The 18,970-nt window shown below is 43.0% G+C and overlaps 1 protein-coding gene across 3 annotated transcripts in view; it reads right to left on the reverse strand.

Moving 5' to 3' along the window:
• Positions 1 to 18,970, reverse strand: part of dym (dymeclin) — a 100,833-nt gene that overhangs the window by 8,465 nt on the left and 73,398 nt on the right. For all 3 annotated transcript variants that reach the window (XM_062484696.1, XM_062484697.1, XM_062484698.1), the window contains exon 14: positions 9,210 to 9,315. In XM_062484696.1, coding sequence (XP_062340680.1) covers positions 9,210 to 9,315 — 106 coding nt within the window. The remainder of the gene's footprint in view (positions 1 to 9,209; positions 9,316 to 18,970) is intronic.

An 18,970-nucleotide genomic window follows, 5' to 3' on the forward strand; every position in this document is an offset into this window, starting at 1 on the left:
CTCAAATAAACACGCATTGCTATGTTTTACAACCGGAGGATTGATCGGAAGACTAGAAACCGTTTTGTCAGAATAAAAAATAAAAAACTATGCCTCTGACTGATTTTGAACCTACAACCCTTTGCTTATCAGCACAACATCTCAGCCAATTGAGCCATTCCCAGACATGGATTACACAAAGTTCACTAACTGGATAATAAAAAAAAACAATTTCTCCAATGGCGAGCATTGTCAGATTAGGTCCAAGTTCAAACAGCTGTAATTCAGTCATATTTTGACATATCAAGGTGAAACTTTGCATGGTACTTCAGGACCTTGTCACCTTAAAGCATATTAGGTTTGAACCATCCTTCAAAAATACATTTGATTTAGTGACACAAACATATTGAGGCAATGTGTACATTTACATAAATACACCCCTTTCAGCCATTTTGTATTTGATTCAATTGTCTTAAGTAACGCTTTTAAATACGTCAATGATACATATCTGTACAAAATTTTAAATCAATGAGACCTTTGGTTCATGAGAAGAGGAATTTGTAAGGTTTTCCAAAATTATCACTGTACAGGAAAATCCATCATGGCAAACCTTATGGGTCCTTGAGGCTTTTTTGTTCCTCATGAAAAATGAGGCATGCACACCAAGTTTCAGAAGAATTGGGGCAATGGGGTGGAAATGCCATCACTTTGCCATCACTTAGGGTTCCTCCGGTAGGAGGAACCCTAATAATAATAATAATACCAACAATTACAATAGGGTTCCTCCTGACGGAGGAATCCTAATAAGAAAGTCAATGGGAACTATTTTTTCTTCCGCTGTGTCTGTGCTTATCATGAGTTCATCAGCGGCAGCGCGCCACGCTCTCTCACTCTCACTCAGTAAAAGCACACTCAGCGCAGATTCGAGTGCATTGCTGCGGTCATGACTGAAAGAAAAAGAAGCATAATCTGGAGCAGGGACGGTTCTACACGGGGGCCTACAGGGGCCAGTTCCCCTGTAAAAATGTCCCTGGCCCCCCTGAGCTGACTGAATAAAAAATAAATACGCCATTGTGGCAATACCACAAACATGACAAGCATCTAAAAGTTACACCCTAACACCCTAAAGAGCACAACGAAGTAGCTACAGCTGACGCAAGCAGGAGGCAACACAGACACGTAATGCCAATTGCGGTTTATTTAATATTAAAGGAGACATGACATGCTGTTTTTGGATGCTTTTATATAGGCCTTAGTGGTTCCCTAATACTGTATCAGAAGTCTCTTTCCCGAAATTCAGCCTTGGTGCAGAATTACAGCCACTACTAGCAGTCCCACAAGGAGCTTTCCTCAGAACGCGCTGTTTTGGTGTCTGTAGCTTTAAATGCTAATGAGGAGCGGAGGGGCGGCACCATGCGCTAATGTTTACAATGGATGTATCGCAATGGCTGTAGCCCCGTTGCTGTAAGATGCCTCGAATTTGCCCATTCTCATCTGATAACCCTGGTTTGCAGAGGTACACACTCAGTCATTTCAATGAGGGGAAAGGCGGATATCGCGCGCGCCATAAAACCAAAAGCAGAACGGTTATCCAAATAACAAAGAAGTGTACAACACTCACGTTACAGCATGTGTATTCACACACATACTTGATGCTATCTACCTTTCCATTAGCGACAGTAACTCAGCTGTTAGCTGCATAGCTAATGTTACAGCCACATTCTAAGGGTAGCAAGCTAGGTAACCATATACAGTAAAGCTACAAAATGATATAGCGTTAGTTAACTTACTTGTCCGAGGTTAGTAGCTGGACGAAGGAGAGTTAGTACTGATCCAGAATTTAATTTCAGCAAAGCCAGTTTTGTATTAGCTCAAGTTGAGGAAACAGTCATGGCTGAAGTGTTTGGCGCAGACATACAAAACAAATGCGCCTACAACAGAAGTTGTGTAGGCGCATTTCCAGAGAAAATAAAATTAAGATACTGGGTCTTCAGAGGCTCGGATGAAGGAACTGTAAAAATATTTTTGTTTTCCTTTGTACATCCAAACTGAGCAAATGTAATGCTTCGTTCGTTTGCAAGCCATGATGTCTCTCGAGGATAAAAACACTTGCACGGTCGTAGCTCAGTTTCTTATGGGCGGGCCAGATTCTCTGGGCGGGCAAAGCAGAGAGAGGGGAGGTAACCTTCCTCCTTGTGACGTAACAAAGAGGAGATTTTCAAACAGAGCAATTGAGCTTTCATTTTCTGAAAGGCAAAGAAGAACACCCAGGGCTTGATTAATTTTTTTGAGTAACTACCCCAACACTGCTTGTAGGTCTCCATGCAACACTGTCTGTGTTGGACTGTGGTGTGCCTGTTACACACCACAGTCCGAGCCAGACAAGACACAGTGTAAACAGACAGTGCCTTTATACACATACAAACCTAATTTGAAAGTCAGGGACCACATGAAAGGTTTTAAAATTGAGTGGGGTAAACATCCACATTCATCGGATGATTGTTTTTTTTCTTTATATATTACATGTTCTTCCTTCTGGCTTAGCATCACTGAGGATGATGATGAAGAGCAGAGAAGGGCCATGGGTGGCTGACAAGACAGAGGAGTCATGGATGCAGGGATCTTTTTGTTTCTGGCTCGCTGATCCAGTTGCATAAAAAACTGAACATGCGCGTTTGTGTGACATGAGAGATAAACACTGAATATATTCAGGAGATAAAACTTGGTAATCTGTCTGGTGCTGATCCCTAAACCTGGATGGCAGAGCTGCTCTTATAGAAAAGAGAGAGATGGGGGGGGGGAAAGAGAGAGGCAAAACAAGCCAGAAAGCACAGCTCTCACTAGTTGCTAGTTTGAAACAGAGATTTTAGCACCCATCGTTTGACCCAGAGTCGATGTATAGGCCCTTAGGGGCTGTCTATTTGTGTGCCTGTGTGTGTGCGTCTCTGTCTACCATTGCGTGCCTCCCTCTGTTTTGTCTGAGTGCTGTGTGTTGTGTTGCGTGCTCTGCTCTAGTTTGTCTTCCCCTTCACACATGGACAGAGAGAGAGAGTCAGATGACAAGCCACCTCAGTCAGACGTCAATACAGTCTAGACAAAGCTGCACTGGGGGGACACTGCACTACTACTACTGCAACACATATTTTGTGTCTGGCAAGGACACACAAAAAGGCTTAGTGGAGTGGTCATCTCCCATGGCATTGTTGGAGGGCATGTGGGCACAAATGCACCCTGCCTGTTCCCCAATATGGCTACTCCCCAACCGAGTGAGAGAGAAAGTGTGAGAGAGAAAGAAACACAGAAAGAGACAGATAGAGAAAGTGATAGACAAGGAGCCGGTTGGCAGGCTAAGAAACAACAGCTTTTCAGGAGCATGTAAATAGGTCATTCTCTGACCCGCATTACACAGCGGCTGCATTTCATAATCCCAACACTTCAGTGGAAGTGTGCCCACCCCCTTTCCGCCTCACAAACCTTACTTGCCCTGGCTACCCTCTCCACCAAACCTTTTATAGTCATATGAACTGGGCAGATTAAAGTGTAGGGATGAGGGACAAAGGAGTTAGTCATTAGCATGCCCCCCACAACACAAACACACACACCTAGCTGAAGCACATACCTTGTTATTCCGAATGATGGAATGGCATGATTAGAGCTCAGAATGTGTAAGCCAATAAGGCTGCTGACATACAGTTGTGTTCAAAATAATAGCAGTGTTTTTTTAAATGTGAGTAAAGCTCAAAATCCTTGTGTACAAAATCTAATTTTTTATTTCCATTCGTTGGGAACACTGCACATTATATTTTACATTAAAACATGACAAAAAAAAATAGCAATATTTAATTATGTTACAGGAAATGACGGAAATAAATATATTGGGCTGTTCAAAAAAATTGCAGTATCTGCATTATTCATCACAAACTTACAAAAAGTAAAGATTTAGCATTCCTCTGAATCAATAAACTAATATTTAGTTGTATAACCACGGTTTTTGAGAACTGCTTCACATCTGTGCTGCATGGAGTCGACCAACTTCTGGCACCTGTAAGCGGGTATTCCAGCCCAGGATGATTTGACAACCTTCCACAGTTCCCCTGCATTTCTTGGTTTTGCCTCAGAAACAGCATGTTTGATGTCACCCCACACGTTTTCTATTGGATTAAGGTCCTGGGATTGGGCTGGCCACTCCATAACATTTATTTTGTTGGTCCGGAACCAAGATGCTGCTTGCTTACTGGTGTGTTTGGGATCGTTGTCTTGTTGAAATACCCATTTTAAGGGCATTTCCTCTTCAGAAAAAGGCAGCATGACCTCAGAGTATTTTGATATAAGAAAATTGATTCATGATCCCTGGTATGCGATAAATAGGCCCGACACCATAGTAAGAGAAACAGCCCCATATCATGATGCCTGCACCACCATGCTTCAGGGTCTTCAGAGTGTACTGTGGCTTGAATTAAGTGTTTGGGGGTCGTCTGACAAACTGTCTGCGGCCCTTGGACCTGAATAGAACAATCTTACTCTCATCAGTCCACAAAATGTTTCTTCATTTCTCTTTAGGCCAGTCCACGTTCTTTGGCAAATTGTATCCTCTTCAGCACGTCTTTTTTTTAACAGGGGGACTTCTTGCTGATAGATTAGCCTCACACAGCGTCTTCTAATTGTCACAGTACTCACAGGTAACTTCAGACTGTCTTTGATCTCCCTGGAGCTGATCATTGGCTGAGTCTTTGCCATTCTGGCTATTGTTCGATCCATTCGAATGGTAGTCTTCCGTTTTCTTCCACATCTCTCTGGTTTTGCTTTCCATTTTAACGCATTGGAGATAATTTTAGCTGAGCAGCCTATCAATTTCTGCACTTTTTTACAACTTTTCCCCTCTCCAATCAACGTTTTGATTAAAGCAAGCTGTTCTTCTGAACAATGTCTGGAACGACCCATCTTTCTCTGGTTTTCAGAGAGAATTGCATGTACAACATGTGCTGGCATAAATAAGGGCCACCTGAATGACACCTGTTTCTTCACATAACAAATAAGCTCACTGATTGAATTATAGACTGCTATTTTTTTGGAACACGCCCCTTTCAACTAATTATTCAATAACACAGACTCAGGAGCATCTATATTATGAATGTTGGGTCTGTTGGTTTCTCTGGCTCTACTACAACTACTAGTAAACTATTTGCCATGTAATAATATAATTTCTACCAAAAACAGTGATTGATCTAGTTAGTCATGTTGGACTGCTATTATTTTGAACACAACTGTAGATGCCATTACAGGCCTGGACGCCAATAAGCTTGGAGTAGGGCTGGGTGGTAAGGCCTAAAATGTATATCACTGTATACGTTTTTAAGCATGGACGGTAACGGTATATATCACAATATATTTGTTTTTCTTAAAATGTCTAGTCCATTAGTCTGAATAGAATGCATTCCGCACCACTGCAGCTAATCTACCACACTCGGATGGATTTGGATGGGGTAAGGTACTCCATCTGTGCAATACTGATTATGAGGATGCGGAAGATTTCTTGCAATGTTTGTGTAGATTGATTGCAATATTTGAGTAAAAGTTACGTACGGCAATTTTATGCTGTGCCTTGTGTGAATGGGGCTGTGACTTATCTTATTTCTGGAAGGTTCTACCACGGTTAGCATGGTATAGTCAAAATCCATATCGTAGGCCAAATTCATATCGGTATATTTCTATACTGTTCATACCGTCCACCCCTAGCTTGGAGACACAGGAAGAGAGAAGTAGAGAGAGAGTGATAGAGAACAGGAGAAAGAGAGAGACCTAGTGAGAGCATGCCCCTATGTGTGTGTGCTTGCTCCTGTGTTTGTGTGTGGGCACTAGCTGTTTTGAGGCTGCACTGAAAGGCCAGGACACAGCAGGGCTGTCTTAATGACTGGCTGGCTCTGCCATTAGGATTGTCGAGAGCACTGTCTGGAGCGTCCCTCCCACTGCCTGTCCAGAAACAGACCTAGCATGAAGGTGGAAAGGGAAGGACACAAGCAGGCAATCAAATAGGCAGACAGACAAGCAGACAGAATCTACAGACAAGCAGGCAGACAGTGAGAGAGAGAGAGAGAGAGAGAGAGAGAGAGAGAGAGAGAGAGAGAGAGAGAGAGAGAGGAGCGGACAACCAAACAAGGAGCAGTCAAGAAGGCAGACATAAAAGCAGGCACACAAAAAAGCAGGCAGAAAGGGACACAGAAACAAACAGGCAGGTAGGTGGAGGTGGCTGAGGAAAGTCACGCTGGCATAAAGTGTTTTGACAATGGCTGAACTCCTGCAGGATAACCCCTGCAAAGCTGGTTATGTCCAGGCATGCAAACTCCTCACCTTAAGGTGAGACACACCTTTTTGAAACCAAAATGGGTAACCTACATGATTCGTGCAGATCCGATGAGTTGGATTTTTTTTTTAATTGGGGGGAGGGGGGGGTCGTGGCCATCACAGCATTTTACCTGTGCTTCCCAACTTTACAACTGGCTCTGGAACCAATCGTCACTCCTAATGCCTAAAGCTCACAGCCAATCAGAGGCAGAGAGGGGAGAGGTTTACAGACCCATCTTACATCATCTAGTAGAAACAATTTGAATACAATATAAAAAATGATGTCTATTGGATGTGTGTTAGCTTTACAGTAAGTGATGCTTTTGACTTTTGCTTTTTAAAGTAGTTCAACACATGTAATCCTGTTTGTCTAATTGTTTTTTATGATGTATGCTTTACAAAAAATGTCTTTATGGTTAAAAGAACATGACATTATTTACAAGAGCACAGATTCTACATAGATCTAGCCTCTTAATTTTGCTCTCAAAGTGCACCAGATTCATGCGTTTAACTTTAAAATGTTATAAATTTTCTTCCGGGGGAGCATGACCCCGGACCCCCCTAGAGGGTCGGGGGTTCACCGTATCCTTTTTCACGTATCACCTTTTTCCACCCCTGACCTGTTTGCATGCCTGTAAGTCATCCACTGCCACCTGTGGCCCTTGTGCTCCCTCTAGGCTCCTTTAATGAGCTAGGACTGGAGTCCAAAATAGGGAGAGTACTGTCTGTATGACATGGAGTAGCTGTATCTTGACCTCCACATAAAGCTACAGGATTGTGATAAACAACAAATGTCATGGAAACAATCCCAGACTGCATCAGGACAAGAGGAGGCCCCTGGTGTTTCATATGACAAGAGCCATTGGGCTGGTGAGGGATGGGACTGAAGGATGTGTATGTTTATCAGATGTTACTCTTTTCTCATCAGTGCGCACACACACAGAATATCCAAGGTTAAACATGGGGATAACCCCCAGTCGAGGGAGTGTTGAGGGGGGATGGGAATGGCTGCGGCCCCCGGGGAGAGCAGCCCCTGTCTGGGCTAGGGGCCCCATCCTGTCCCCTGGGGGCTCCAGGGCCTAACCCCCTCTAATCCCTGACATTAACCAGAGCCAGCTCCCTACACACCCTACAGACTGAGGGACGGGAGCTGTATTTGTCTGTGTGGAGTAGAGATGCACTGACGCATTCGGAAAACACCCACAGTGTTTTTTTATATACCTCCTCCCTACCTCTTGCCTAAAAGACCAATTATAGATGGGGGACAATCCCACATTAAATACACATTAGCTCTCCCTCCCTCCTTTTAGCTTTCTTTCAGTGGAGCAGGGCTGGGCCAAATTGCATTGTTTCCAGTCACACAAGCACACGACCCACCCAACCCCACACCCCTCAGGCAGCTCAAAGCACAACACCGTCAGAGCCAGCTGCTTTATTTTGCACCTACATCCATTGAGGAGAATAGAGAGAGAGGGAGAGAGACAAAAGAGAGCAAGTGGCAAGAGACGGTGAGAGAGAAGGGGATGGAGGGAGAGAGAGAGATGAAAAATCCTTTAGGTACACAGTACATTAAAGCTTGTCCTTTTGCCATGTGTTGCATTGACAAAGAACAGGCCAGGTTGGGAGTAACCAACCCTCCAAACACACACATTCATGCATGATGAGGGATGAGGAAGGCTTTCTGGGAAGGGGGCTGGAGTATGCGTGCATGAATGTTTGTGTATGACAGTAAGCTGGATTGACAGATCCCCTGTGTGTCTCTATAGGTGGCCTGGTGGCCCACCCCTTTCTGTGAGGAGTCAGCTTTGATTACCGACCAACCACCCCCACATTCATCCCCCCTCCCTCCATCTTCCCCCCATGCTGTCTGTGTCCGCAAGGGGGTGTGGCTGCGGCATGAAGTCATGGTAGATCAGTTGCCAGCCCTGATGGCAAAGTGTAGCTTGTCACTGAGATAACCTCCCTGACACACACAGAGGCTGTGAGTAGATCTACTGTTAGCACATGTATTGTACAGTAGACGTGCTGTCTACTGTACAGTATTGAACAGTAAATCTACTGTTAGCACATGTATTATGTATATGTACATATATCTGTATGTGTGTTCTACAAATCGTATTCCATAAGCAGCCCTCAGAGAGTTACAATATCCCATATTCAATAGACTAGTGTAAAGCCAGTTCTCACCCGGTCTCAACACAATGTTGCCTTAACAACATATGTGTTGACTACAGAATGCTCCTATACAGGACTAAGATTATTGTTGACTCCATCTGTCATAGAGAATCCTAACCGTGTGAAATCCAGAGCTGTGTCATATCTAGTCTCAACTGGCTCGGACCAGGTCATATCAGTATCTTTTAAGAGTAAAAGTAGCATTCTCTCTCACTTACACAAGACTACAGACAAACACTCGTCTTTGGGTGAAATGATCATCTATATATGAGGAGTTTGATACTGGAATCTATAACAAAGGCTTAGGTTTTTTTTGAAGTCCTGGGTAATGTGTGTCACTTGGGACCAAACTGGGGACATGAACATGGAATAGGCAACCAAACAAAGGGCCAATTTCCTTGTGCCCGAACAGCCTCATAGAGAGTCACAGCATGTCTTGGAGAACATACAAACACACACAAACACACACAAACACACACAAACACACACAAACACACACAAACACACACATTAACACACCCACAGCCTGTCTCAGAAATGTAACCCAGGGGCTGAGGCACCCCCTGATGTCTGACCAGTCCTCCCCAGGCCCAGACACAGACAGAGACAACCACTCCCCTTTTCATTAACACATAGACCAGACACAGCGCCAGACATAGACAGACAGAAACAGGAGCAGATGTGTGTTTGTGTACATAGGTAAACATACTCACATAGTCGGGAAGTGCATTGCTGTCGTCGCTCCCTCTGGGCCCCCTGAGGGACTGCGTGGCCTGTTCCAGGACCTTGTTGTGCTTTTTGGACAGCAGTGCAAACAGACTGGGCGGGAGAGAAGTGGACATGGATAAAGACTGGATTAGTTAACATTAGCCCCTTTTATACAGAGATTCCACAATATTGCCGTAAAGACATAAAGACCAGTCATTATGTTGGCTTTGCTTGTTTACAAAGAAAGTCGGCATAATGCCATCAAGTGTGGGATTTTACATGAATCAGAGGCTTGACATCAACGCCATTGCTAGTGTGTACTCTCCCGCCATGCCGGCTCTCCTTTTTACCCAGACGTCGAATTGGCACTGTGACTACCTCCACTGCCGGCTTAATGCCGGTACAACAATAACACCCATTCTGTGTAAAAGGGGCTATGGAAACCCAGTGCAATTGAGAAACCCATGTTTAATAGTATTCAACGCTGGGGCATACCAGACAGCACTGTGGAGCTGTGCACGATATGATCAGTATTATATCATTATAAAACATCAGTATATTTTTTTATTTAATCTGTAATATTTTGAAATTAACATAGTTGCACGTTTATTACATATCAAGGGTTCCCGCAGCACTTTGCAGCTAAGGCAGCCTCCTTAGCAACACACGCCTGCCGCTTTAACTACGATATCCGCCGATATTACTCTGTCCTGTTTTCTCCCTTTCATTCCAAACCGTGACCAACACCAGTCTACCTTCTTTGCAGAACGCATTAAAACATTTTAAAAGCCCCCCCCCCCCCCCCCCCAACTAACACATTTTCTGCGGGAAACCCTGCATATGACAACAGTGTCCGATCCATTCCAAATGTCTCTGTCATCTTATCTGTTGCATAAAGGTACTTCTCCGTGCAGTCTTTGTTTCATGAGCATGGGGCCGGCCCCTCTGCATTTGTTTAACCAAGTGAGTCAAATCAAATATATTTGTATAGCCCTTTTTACAAGCAATCTCACAGAGGGCTTCACATACGGCCATAGAACTGCCCCTCAAAACAACCTAAACCCTCAAGAAAGACAAGGAAAAACTCCCAGAATAACTAATTTGAGAAAAAAGTTGGGACACAGTGGGAGGAGCCATTCAGTGAGAGATCCCCTCCTCCAGAGACAGTTGGTGAAAGAGAGGTGCAAAATACAGGCTGAACATAGTCATACATACATCAAGAAAATGTTCGACTTGGGCCGGAGTTGGCGAATGTCAGTTTAAGCAGTGGTAGCCACAGGGTTGGGGGTTTGTCATTGGCGCAACATCACAGGAAAGCCAGGTAGATGGATTGAGCAATAGAGTGAGCAATTGAAAACACTGTGCGCAGGTGCAACGCGCTTTCAATAATGAGCTGTGGCGCACAATCATATTGGCTACATAGCCAATAAAACATAATAAAATTACATACGTCAAGACGTTAACGTGGCATGTTGTTGCTACCCAGCAAGCTGCCAAAATCAAAACTGTCATCCTTGATCATTCAGTTACCGTATGTTGGCCAGCCACTACTGTAATTATGAATTGAGTCGACAAGTCAATTTAGCACCTTGCCATTTGAGGAAAAAATTGAGATTAAACGTTTGGGACCACACCAGCCAGAGTATTTTTATATCGTTCAGTCTGGAAATGAAAAAAACGTAGTTCAAGAGGAAATATTTTTTAACAGTTAGTGAAGCAAAAAAAATCACTCTTCTGTTGTCCTTGTGGCAGGTCAAAATGGACTTTGTTGGGGTGTTAATGCCGTGCAAAATGCTTTCACTGTCGATGACGTCACTCATATCCCTGACTCTGCGTTACGTTATGTGCATTTCTGATTTAATTAATGAGGTGTGTTTGTGTTCGGATTCATTGAGCAAGTAGGTAGGCCTATGTGTAGTTATAGATGATTTGGATGATGCCTATTCAGAGTTTATTGTGCCCCACCAGGGATTCAGTGCTAGAGACGCCACTGACCAGGTAAACAGTGGAGAGACACTCCACTGTTCAAGAGTCACTCCCAGCATGGTTCTCCGCTACAGCGTCCTTATAGAGAACCTTTTATCTGGTTGTCTACCATCAAGCATATGAAGAACACACAAAGAAGAGGTCGTTTTTAGATTAGATAATCCTTTATTTGGAGTTTACAGGAGTTTTTATGATATATTGTGACTTTGTTGTGTGATCTTATTAGAAAGAGCCGGAAGCTATCTTCAGGCACCATGCCTTGCGACATGAAGTACCTTAACAAACAAGAAGCACAATCGAGTCTTTGTTTGGAATGTGTATTGGAGTACATGCATGGTTGTGGTCTCTTTTGAAAGGTGACACTCTGAAGTTCTTTCCCCTGGTGACAATGTCAGTGTAAAAATGTATTGTCCCGCATTGCTTGTATCCGCGCATACTTTCCGTTTGACATCACATGCCGGTCACATCATATGACCCCCTAGTCTTCAGACTGGGACGTTGTTACTGACACATAATGATACTTCTAGTAAACTTGTTATTTTAGCTAGTTTTCCAGAAATACATTTTAAGCTTATTTACGTATTGGGGGGCATTTTTTCAGTTTACAGAGGGTACTGTTTCAATCACGATTCCAGCTAAGATACTTCCAGTGATAACTTTGTTAGATATAGGTTAGGACAATTTTTACACAGGATGGCCCAATAACTTTGTTTTGATGCAACTGTTTCACCTATGTGAGGCTGCAACATAGACTATCACCATTCCATCTTGCACTTAGGAAAATTAGAAGACAACCCCGTTTCATTCTACACTTCCTTCTTAGTATTTTGAAGTGTAAATGAGCAGCAACAAATTTATGCTTTTCAATCTATGCCATCTTCATAAATAAAAATGAATGCTAATTTGAAATACAGAAATATCAGTTGTAAAATTTCACACAAAAAACGGACCCATCTGCAACCGACGCAAGCACACCTCACAATTTCCCCAGAAATTGTACCCTCTCTAGTTTATATATCTAATTGTGTGCAAAATGATAACAAGAATTAAATTATACGAAGTGCATTTGTTTTAAACACATTTGTGTGTAGACAATGGTATAAGCGCAATTCTTATGTCCCATTATTTTAGAGTGGCAACAATAATTTACAATGGTAGATTGCAAATTAACTATGTTTTGTAAAGCAGATAAACATAACTAATAAACAAATGCATGTATTCAAACATGGGTCAAACAAGTCATTATCCGATAAAATCACCAATGAAAATGGACAATCTCTGTGTAAAGCTAATTAGTGGATACTCAAACTATAGTTTGAGATCAGCAGATCACATGACCATGGAGCTATTAGAATGGAAATGTTTGAAACATTCATGTAAAATCTCCTGATATGAAAATGGAAAATCTAATGGATGTGTTTAAGACTAATTAGTAGATACTCTGAAACTAGTTTGAGATTAGTAAGTCACATGATCAAGGAGCTATTGTAATATATATTTTTTTAAACATAGGCGTTATGACTTGATAGTTTGCAAAACTTTTGCTAATGCTAACCCATTCATGAATATAAGCCTAATAAAATGAGGCCTGGACGGGGCTGTCATGATCCTTAGATTCACAATAGCCTGTGTTTCCTCTATGCTAATTTTGTCGTGGCGGTAATAGGAAAGAGTCACAGAAATAGGGCTGTACAAAATTTTAGGCCGTCTATCAGCAGTGATTGTTAAGGCTTATATATGCTTCTGCGTTTTTCGAAAAACGGACACATGGGAACGCCCTCTTCTCCGAGGAACGCCCTGCCCTCTACGATCTCTCCGTCAGCCCTCGGAGAGCCCCGGAGAGCTCGACGTGCACCTCCTGAATTTTCTAACTATCCGTCGTGAGCGACGGAGAGCTACGGAGACCCCCTTGGCTGTGATTGGTCAGTATTAAGAATCGCTTGCGTCAGGGGCGGGGTTGCCGGGATAAACAGGACGAACAGAATCCTTTGACCGCCATTGCTGTAAGTTTTCACAATTCATATTTCAGCTAAACAGTACATGTAAATCAGCATCTGAATTAAAATGTGACGAGAAATGGGCAGTGTAGTTGCTGAAAATGTGCGTATTTTATTGATGAAACGGCTAATTTGTAAATTTGCTCCGACTTCTCGATAACCTAGGTAAATAAACACTCCACGACGATTTACAAAAAAAAACGTTGCGCCACCTACTCTTCTGGCGGTGAATTGTTTTCAGCACCCACAGCCTACGGAGAACCATAAACGCAGTCTATCCGTCCGTATCCGTGCGTATCCGTGCGCCCGCCCCTCCGTAAACGGAGACGCAGAAGCATATTGCGTTCGGACAGACCTGCTAATTCTAGAGGAAACACTGCAATAGCATTTTGCGAGAATTCTAAATTCTGTAATTGACTCTGAAATTGAGTGTGCTGGGAACACATTTCAAGAGGTGGCGAAAGACATAACAGTATGGGTTGAACAAACTGCTGGCAACCTTCGGGTTAGAGCGCGAGAGGGCAATATAATGAGAGAAACCCCTGGGCCCACATGTTATGCCAAGGAACACATAACAAATCCATTGAGCAGTTTGAAGTGTTTGACACAGAAATATGGACAGACATTTGAAAATACACGGAAGCTGAGCAAAATAATAATGAAAAGTGACAGATGACGAACTAAAAGTATTTGTGAGTCTTGTTTATTCGAGAGGTATTATGGGCAGTAATAGCATGTAACTGGATGATTATTGGTCGGCCGACTTGGGAAATCCTATTTTCAAAGAGACAATGTCTCGACAGAAATTCAGAGATAACGTGCCATCTGCGCTTTGATGACAAGAACACAAGGGCTGCCCGTCTTGTGACAGATACATTTGCAATGATATCAGAGATATTCGATAAGTTTGTGAAAAACAGTATTGCTTCTTACACACCCGGTGAGAACATAACTGTAGATTAACAACTTTTCCCTACCAAGGCGTGGTGTCGTTTCACACTGTACATGGCCAATAAACCAGACAAATTTGGCCTAAAATTCTGTTTCAACAAAATACATGTTGAACGCACAACCCTATTTAGGGAAAGATGACAGTAGGCCGGCTAGTCAGCGGTTAGCTGACAATATTGTGATGCGTCTAGTGGAGCCTTTCCTGGGGAAAGGAAAAAATATAACGCCAGAAAATGTCTTTACCTTGTTGGCACTTGCAAACAATCTTTTGGTGACTAAAACCACCATTATTGGTACAATGAATACAAAAAGACGAGAAATGCCCCCCTGTACACAGGCACAATCTGAAAGACTTTCCAACAAGGTGCTGAGAGCTGGAAATGTCTCACTCTTGATTTACCAGGCAAAACCAAAGAAAAATGTATGCATCCTGAGCACAATGCATCATACAGTTTCTACTGATAATGGCATAAAGAAACTACCCAAAAAATGGACGATAAGCGAACCAGGACTAAATGTATAATTTGAGAGCTGGATAATCAGAAGAGAAAGCAGATATTGTAGCTTATAGCTTAGAAGTTCCAAACTAATACAATTCTGGATTTTTGGCAATACTTGGACCATGTTGTCAATAAATGAAGAACAATAACTGTTTTGCCAGGATAACTGGATCTATCAGACCCTTGAATGTTTATGATGTCCTCGTGTGCTACTGAAAATCTGACCCGTTAACCCAGAACTCGCTTTACAGGTGTCAGGGCTCGACAATAACGATGGCCCGATGGCCCAGTAAAAAGTAATGTCGGGACAGTTAAACTAGCAACTCACTGTCCCGATCGGGCCACTGCAAAGCATTGATGGAAAAAATAAATGGCATCGTAAAACTTAACAGCTTGCATGTTTTGCTATCTGCTAAATGCATAAATAACTTTGCAGCTCGTGGGGAGCACCGTTAGCCGATCAAGAGTTGAGTAGTGAGTGACGAGTGGTTGTCGAATTGCAATTCTATAATCTCAATACATTTTTTAACAACTGGCGCGAGACACTGAAGTGAAGATGGCAACAAAGGAGAGCTATGAGCTCAAACGGAAGCAACTTTTTTACGGAACTAAGATGCACTGTGTCGTCTGTCGTATGTTCCTGTCTAAAGCAGACAAAAGTGAGTCTTTTTACACAGGCACCAACAATTTTCGAAAACAATCCCTGACCAGCCATGCTAATAGCAGACAGCACCTGGTTTGCATGACAGCTAAGCGGGTGGTTGACAATCCATCTTCCGGGTCATTGTACGGTGGCCCTGAAGTGCAAATCACACCCACTAACATGAGTGCATCCCCCAAATGAAAACACTCCCCCCAAATACGAGTCAACTCCCCCCAAATAGGATGACTTGCTCACCTCCCCCCAATACAAAGACACGCTCCCCCAAATGGGAAACAACATTACATTAACTCAGAAACACATCACTCAAAACGGAAAGGGTAGGTACAACACTTCGTCGCTGAATGGATGCAGTAACTAACAAGAAATTGATCGAAAGAAGTACAAAATGCAATAGCCTGATAGAGTTACGTGCAGGACATTTGTTTGGCTATCGAAGCATGTTGCAAATAGTAGGCTACTTATGCAAAAGTATATATCGCATGTTAAACGTAAAAATCGATAGCCAAACAATTATCCTGGTCCACGTAACTCATTTCGTTCTTCTGTTGTGGACTATTAGGATTTTTTGCTGAAAAGTCCTGCTTCCTTCAACTGTGTTTTTAGCGTGCGCATAGGCTACTTATTTTAATGTTGTGAAACGTTAACAGCATATCTAAGATTATTTCATAGGAATGTCCCTGATTAAAATAAAGTGTAGTGCAAGTCATGACTGAATTGTTAACACAATGTTTCTTCTTTTATTCCAACCAAAACGATCAACATCGTGGTAATGACACAGTTACGTGGACCAGGATGGTTGTTTCGCTATCGATTTTGACGTTTAACATGCAATTTATACTTTTGCATAAGTAGCCTACTACTTGCTACATGCTTCGATAGACAAACAAATGTCCTGGTGCACGTAACTGTCAGGCTATTGCATTTTGTACTTCTGTCGATCAATTTATTGTTAGTTACTGCATCCATTCAGCGACGAAGTGTTGTACCTACCCTTTCCGTTTTGAGTTAATGTAATGTGTTTCTGAGTTAATGTAATGTCGTTTCCCATTTGGGGGAGCGTGTCTTTGTATTGGGGGAGGTGAGCGTGTCATCCTATTTGGGGGAGTTGACTCGTATTTGGGGGGAGTGTTTTCATTTGGGGGATGCACTCATGTTAGTGGGTGTGATTTGCACTTTGTAAATCCAGAAAAGTTGATTCTTCCTTAAAATCCTTTGTCTCCATACTGTAAGACCATTTTGGTCTACCTTCTGAACCCCATGCTGGGCCAGAAGCTTTGAAGCTCCTGCTCTGGGAGATAAGGACCCTACCCCCTTTCTACTAGTCGGGGGTAGGCGAAAGGTGTTATGGTACGTACACAGCCACACAAGCGATTAGTTTCTCCTCCATTTTGAAACTGAAAGCTAGAAATGTTTACCATGGTTGCTACGTTACAAGAAACAAGAAAACACTCCGATTGGCCATCGCTAGCGAAAATCGCTCCTCATTTGCATAAAGTTGAGAATCTCAACTCGAATCGCTTGAATCGCGTTGCGTCGCTACCCACAATGCACCACGCAAGCGATTCGCCTGGCTCCATTGAAAATTAATGGAAAGCATGTTGTCACGTCGCTCACGTCGCTGCAGTGGACATGCACCATGAGGATTCCTCAAATGGGCCTTAGACACAAACAGCCCTCAACCTCTTTGATCAACCTTGATAAAAAGTAACTATGGCTAATGCTCTTTCCTCCCCGTAGCATTGGGGCGTGAGCTATGTTTATAATTTGTAAGGATGTAATCATTGACTGTACAATTTCTGTCTTCAACACTAGAAGCGCCAAGCCAGTTTTCCCTACTTACAGCGAGGATAGCATGCATTAATTTCTGTGTTGTTAGTCTGTGATTATTTTATTAGAACGTTTGTTGTCTAGCCCTTCATTTAGCAAAATTGTATTTATTATAAAGGATGTTACACAAGTTGCGGTTGGATTTACAAACATATTTTCAAGGACTACATGGCTCATGGACACTATTTCAATGACAGTAGTTGATGTGTTATAATGTATGCTTTCCCTTAATGCTATGTTGATGTAATTTGATGTTTTACTGTAACTTCCTTTCCTGTTATGAGAAATCAGTCAATCTTGATATCAAAAATGATTTTAATCTACAAACTAAACCATGTATTAATGTTGTATTGTTATATTTTGAAGTATAAGCAATACATGGACATTTTAAATAACTGAAGAGTTACCAAACCACTTCACACCTATACACGAATCTCAGGATGACGCCCAGATGGGGAGTAACTGACCAATCAAAGAGTTCACCTCCAAAAGGATACCCCCCTTTCGCAAGGATTATAAAACCCCAACGCACAAGCAAACCTTGCTTTTTCGCAAGGATTCACTGGAAGTGTTCGCGACACATCTGACCTATCCTTCTCAATCAGCAACTCACTGGACCACCAGGAACTTTAACGAAAGATTCCTTTGCTCTGACCGTTTGACAACGACGAACAAACTTTGACTCTTATTCTTCAAACTGACAACAGTAACTGCAAGATTGCTACATTTCTTACTTGTGAACATTGGCATATTGTGATTTAATTTGTTACGTTGATTTTGGTGTGCAAATGATTTAACCTAACTTTCGTTAGGATTAGTTAACATACTCTCGCCATTGTTCTCCAGAAGCCTCTCTCTCTCTCTCTCTCTCTCTCTCTCTCTCTCTCTCTCTCTCTCTCTCTCTCTTCTCTCTTCTCTCTCTCTCTCTCTCTCTCATCTCTCTCTCTCTCTCTCTCTCTCTCTCTCTCTCTCTCATCTCTCTCTCTCTCTCTCTATCTCTCTCTCTCTCTCTCTCTCTCTCCTCTCTCTCTCTCTCTCTCTCTCTCTCTCTCTCTCTCTCTCTCTCTCTCTCTCTCTCTCTCTCTCTCTCTCTCTCTCTCTCTCTCTCTCTCTCTCTCTTCTCTCTCTCTCTCTCTCTCTCTCTCTCTCTCTCCTCTTCTCTCTCTCTCTCCTCTCTCTCTCTCTCTCTCTCTCTCTCTCTCTCTCTCTCTCTCTCTCTCTCTCTCTCTCTCTCTCTCTCTCTCTCTCTCTCTCTCTCTCTCTCTCTCTCTCTCTCTCTCTCTCTCTCTCTCTCTCTCTCTCTCTCTCTCTCTCTCTCTCTCTCTCTCATCTCTCTCTCTCTCTCTCTCTCTCTCTCTCTCTCTCTCTCTCTCTCTCTCTCTCTCTCTCTCCTTGTATTCCGCTCTCTTCATAGTTTAGGTTCTTCTGTATACTGTTCAACTCTATACTTGTCTCTCCTGACCTCCTTCGACCTGACGCTGCTGAGCACACCGGCGACCCACAAGCAGGCAAACAGCTAGACCTCATCCTGACACGTAACTGTATCACTGACTTAACCTCTGTAACCCCACTGCATATTTCTGATCACTACTTTATCCAATTCTCTATCTCTCTCCCTCCAACTCCTTCTACCTCCCCTCCCCTTGTAACTTTCCGGCGCAACCTCCGCTCCCTATCCCCTCCCATTTCTCCTCTATTGTAACATCCCCCCCCCCCCCATTGACGAGTTCTTCGTCCCACCCCCACTAACACTGCCACCGACACCTTGTTAACCACTTTAACTGCATCACTTGACTCTCTGTCCCCTGTCAACCAGGCCTGCACGATCTTCTCCCTCCTGC

This window comes from Osmerus eperlanus, chromosome 18 (assembly GCF_963692335.1).
Source record: "Osmerus eperlanus chromosome 18, fOsmEpe2.1, whole genome shotgun sequence".
NCBI lineage: Eukaryota > Metazoa > Chordata > Actinopteri > Osmeriformes > Osmeridae > Osmerus > Osmerus eperlanus.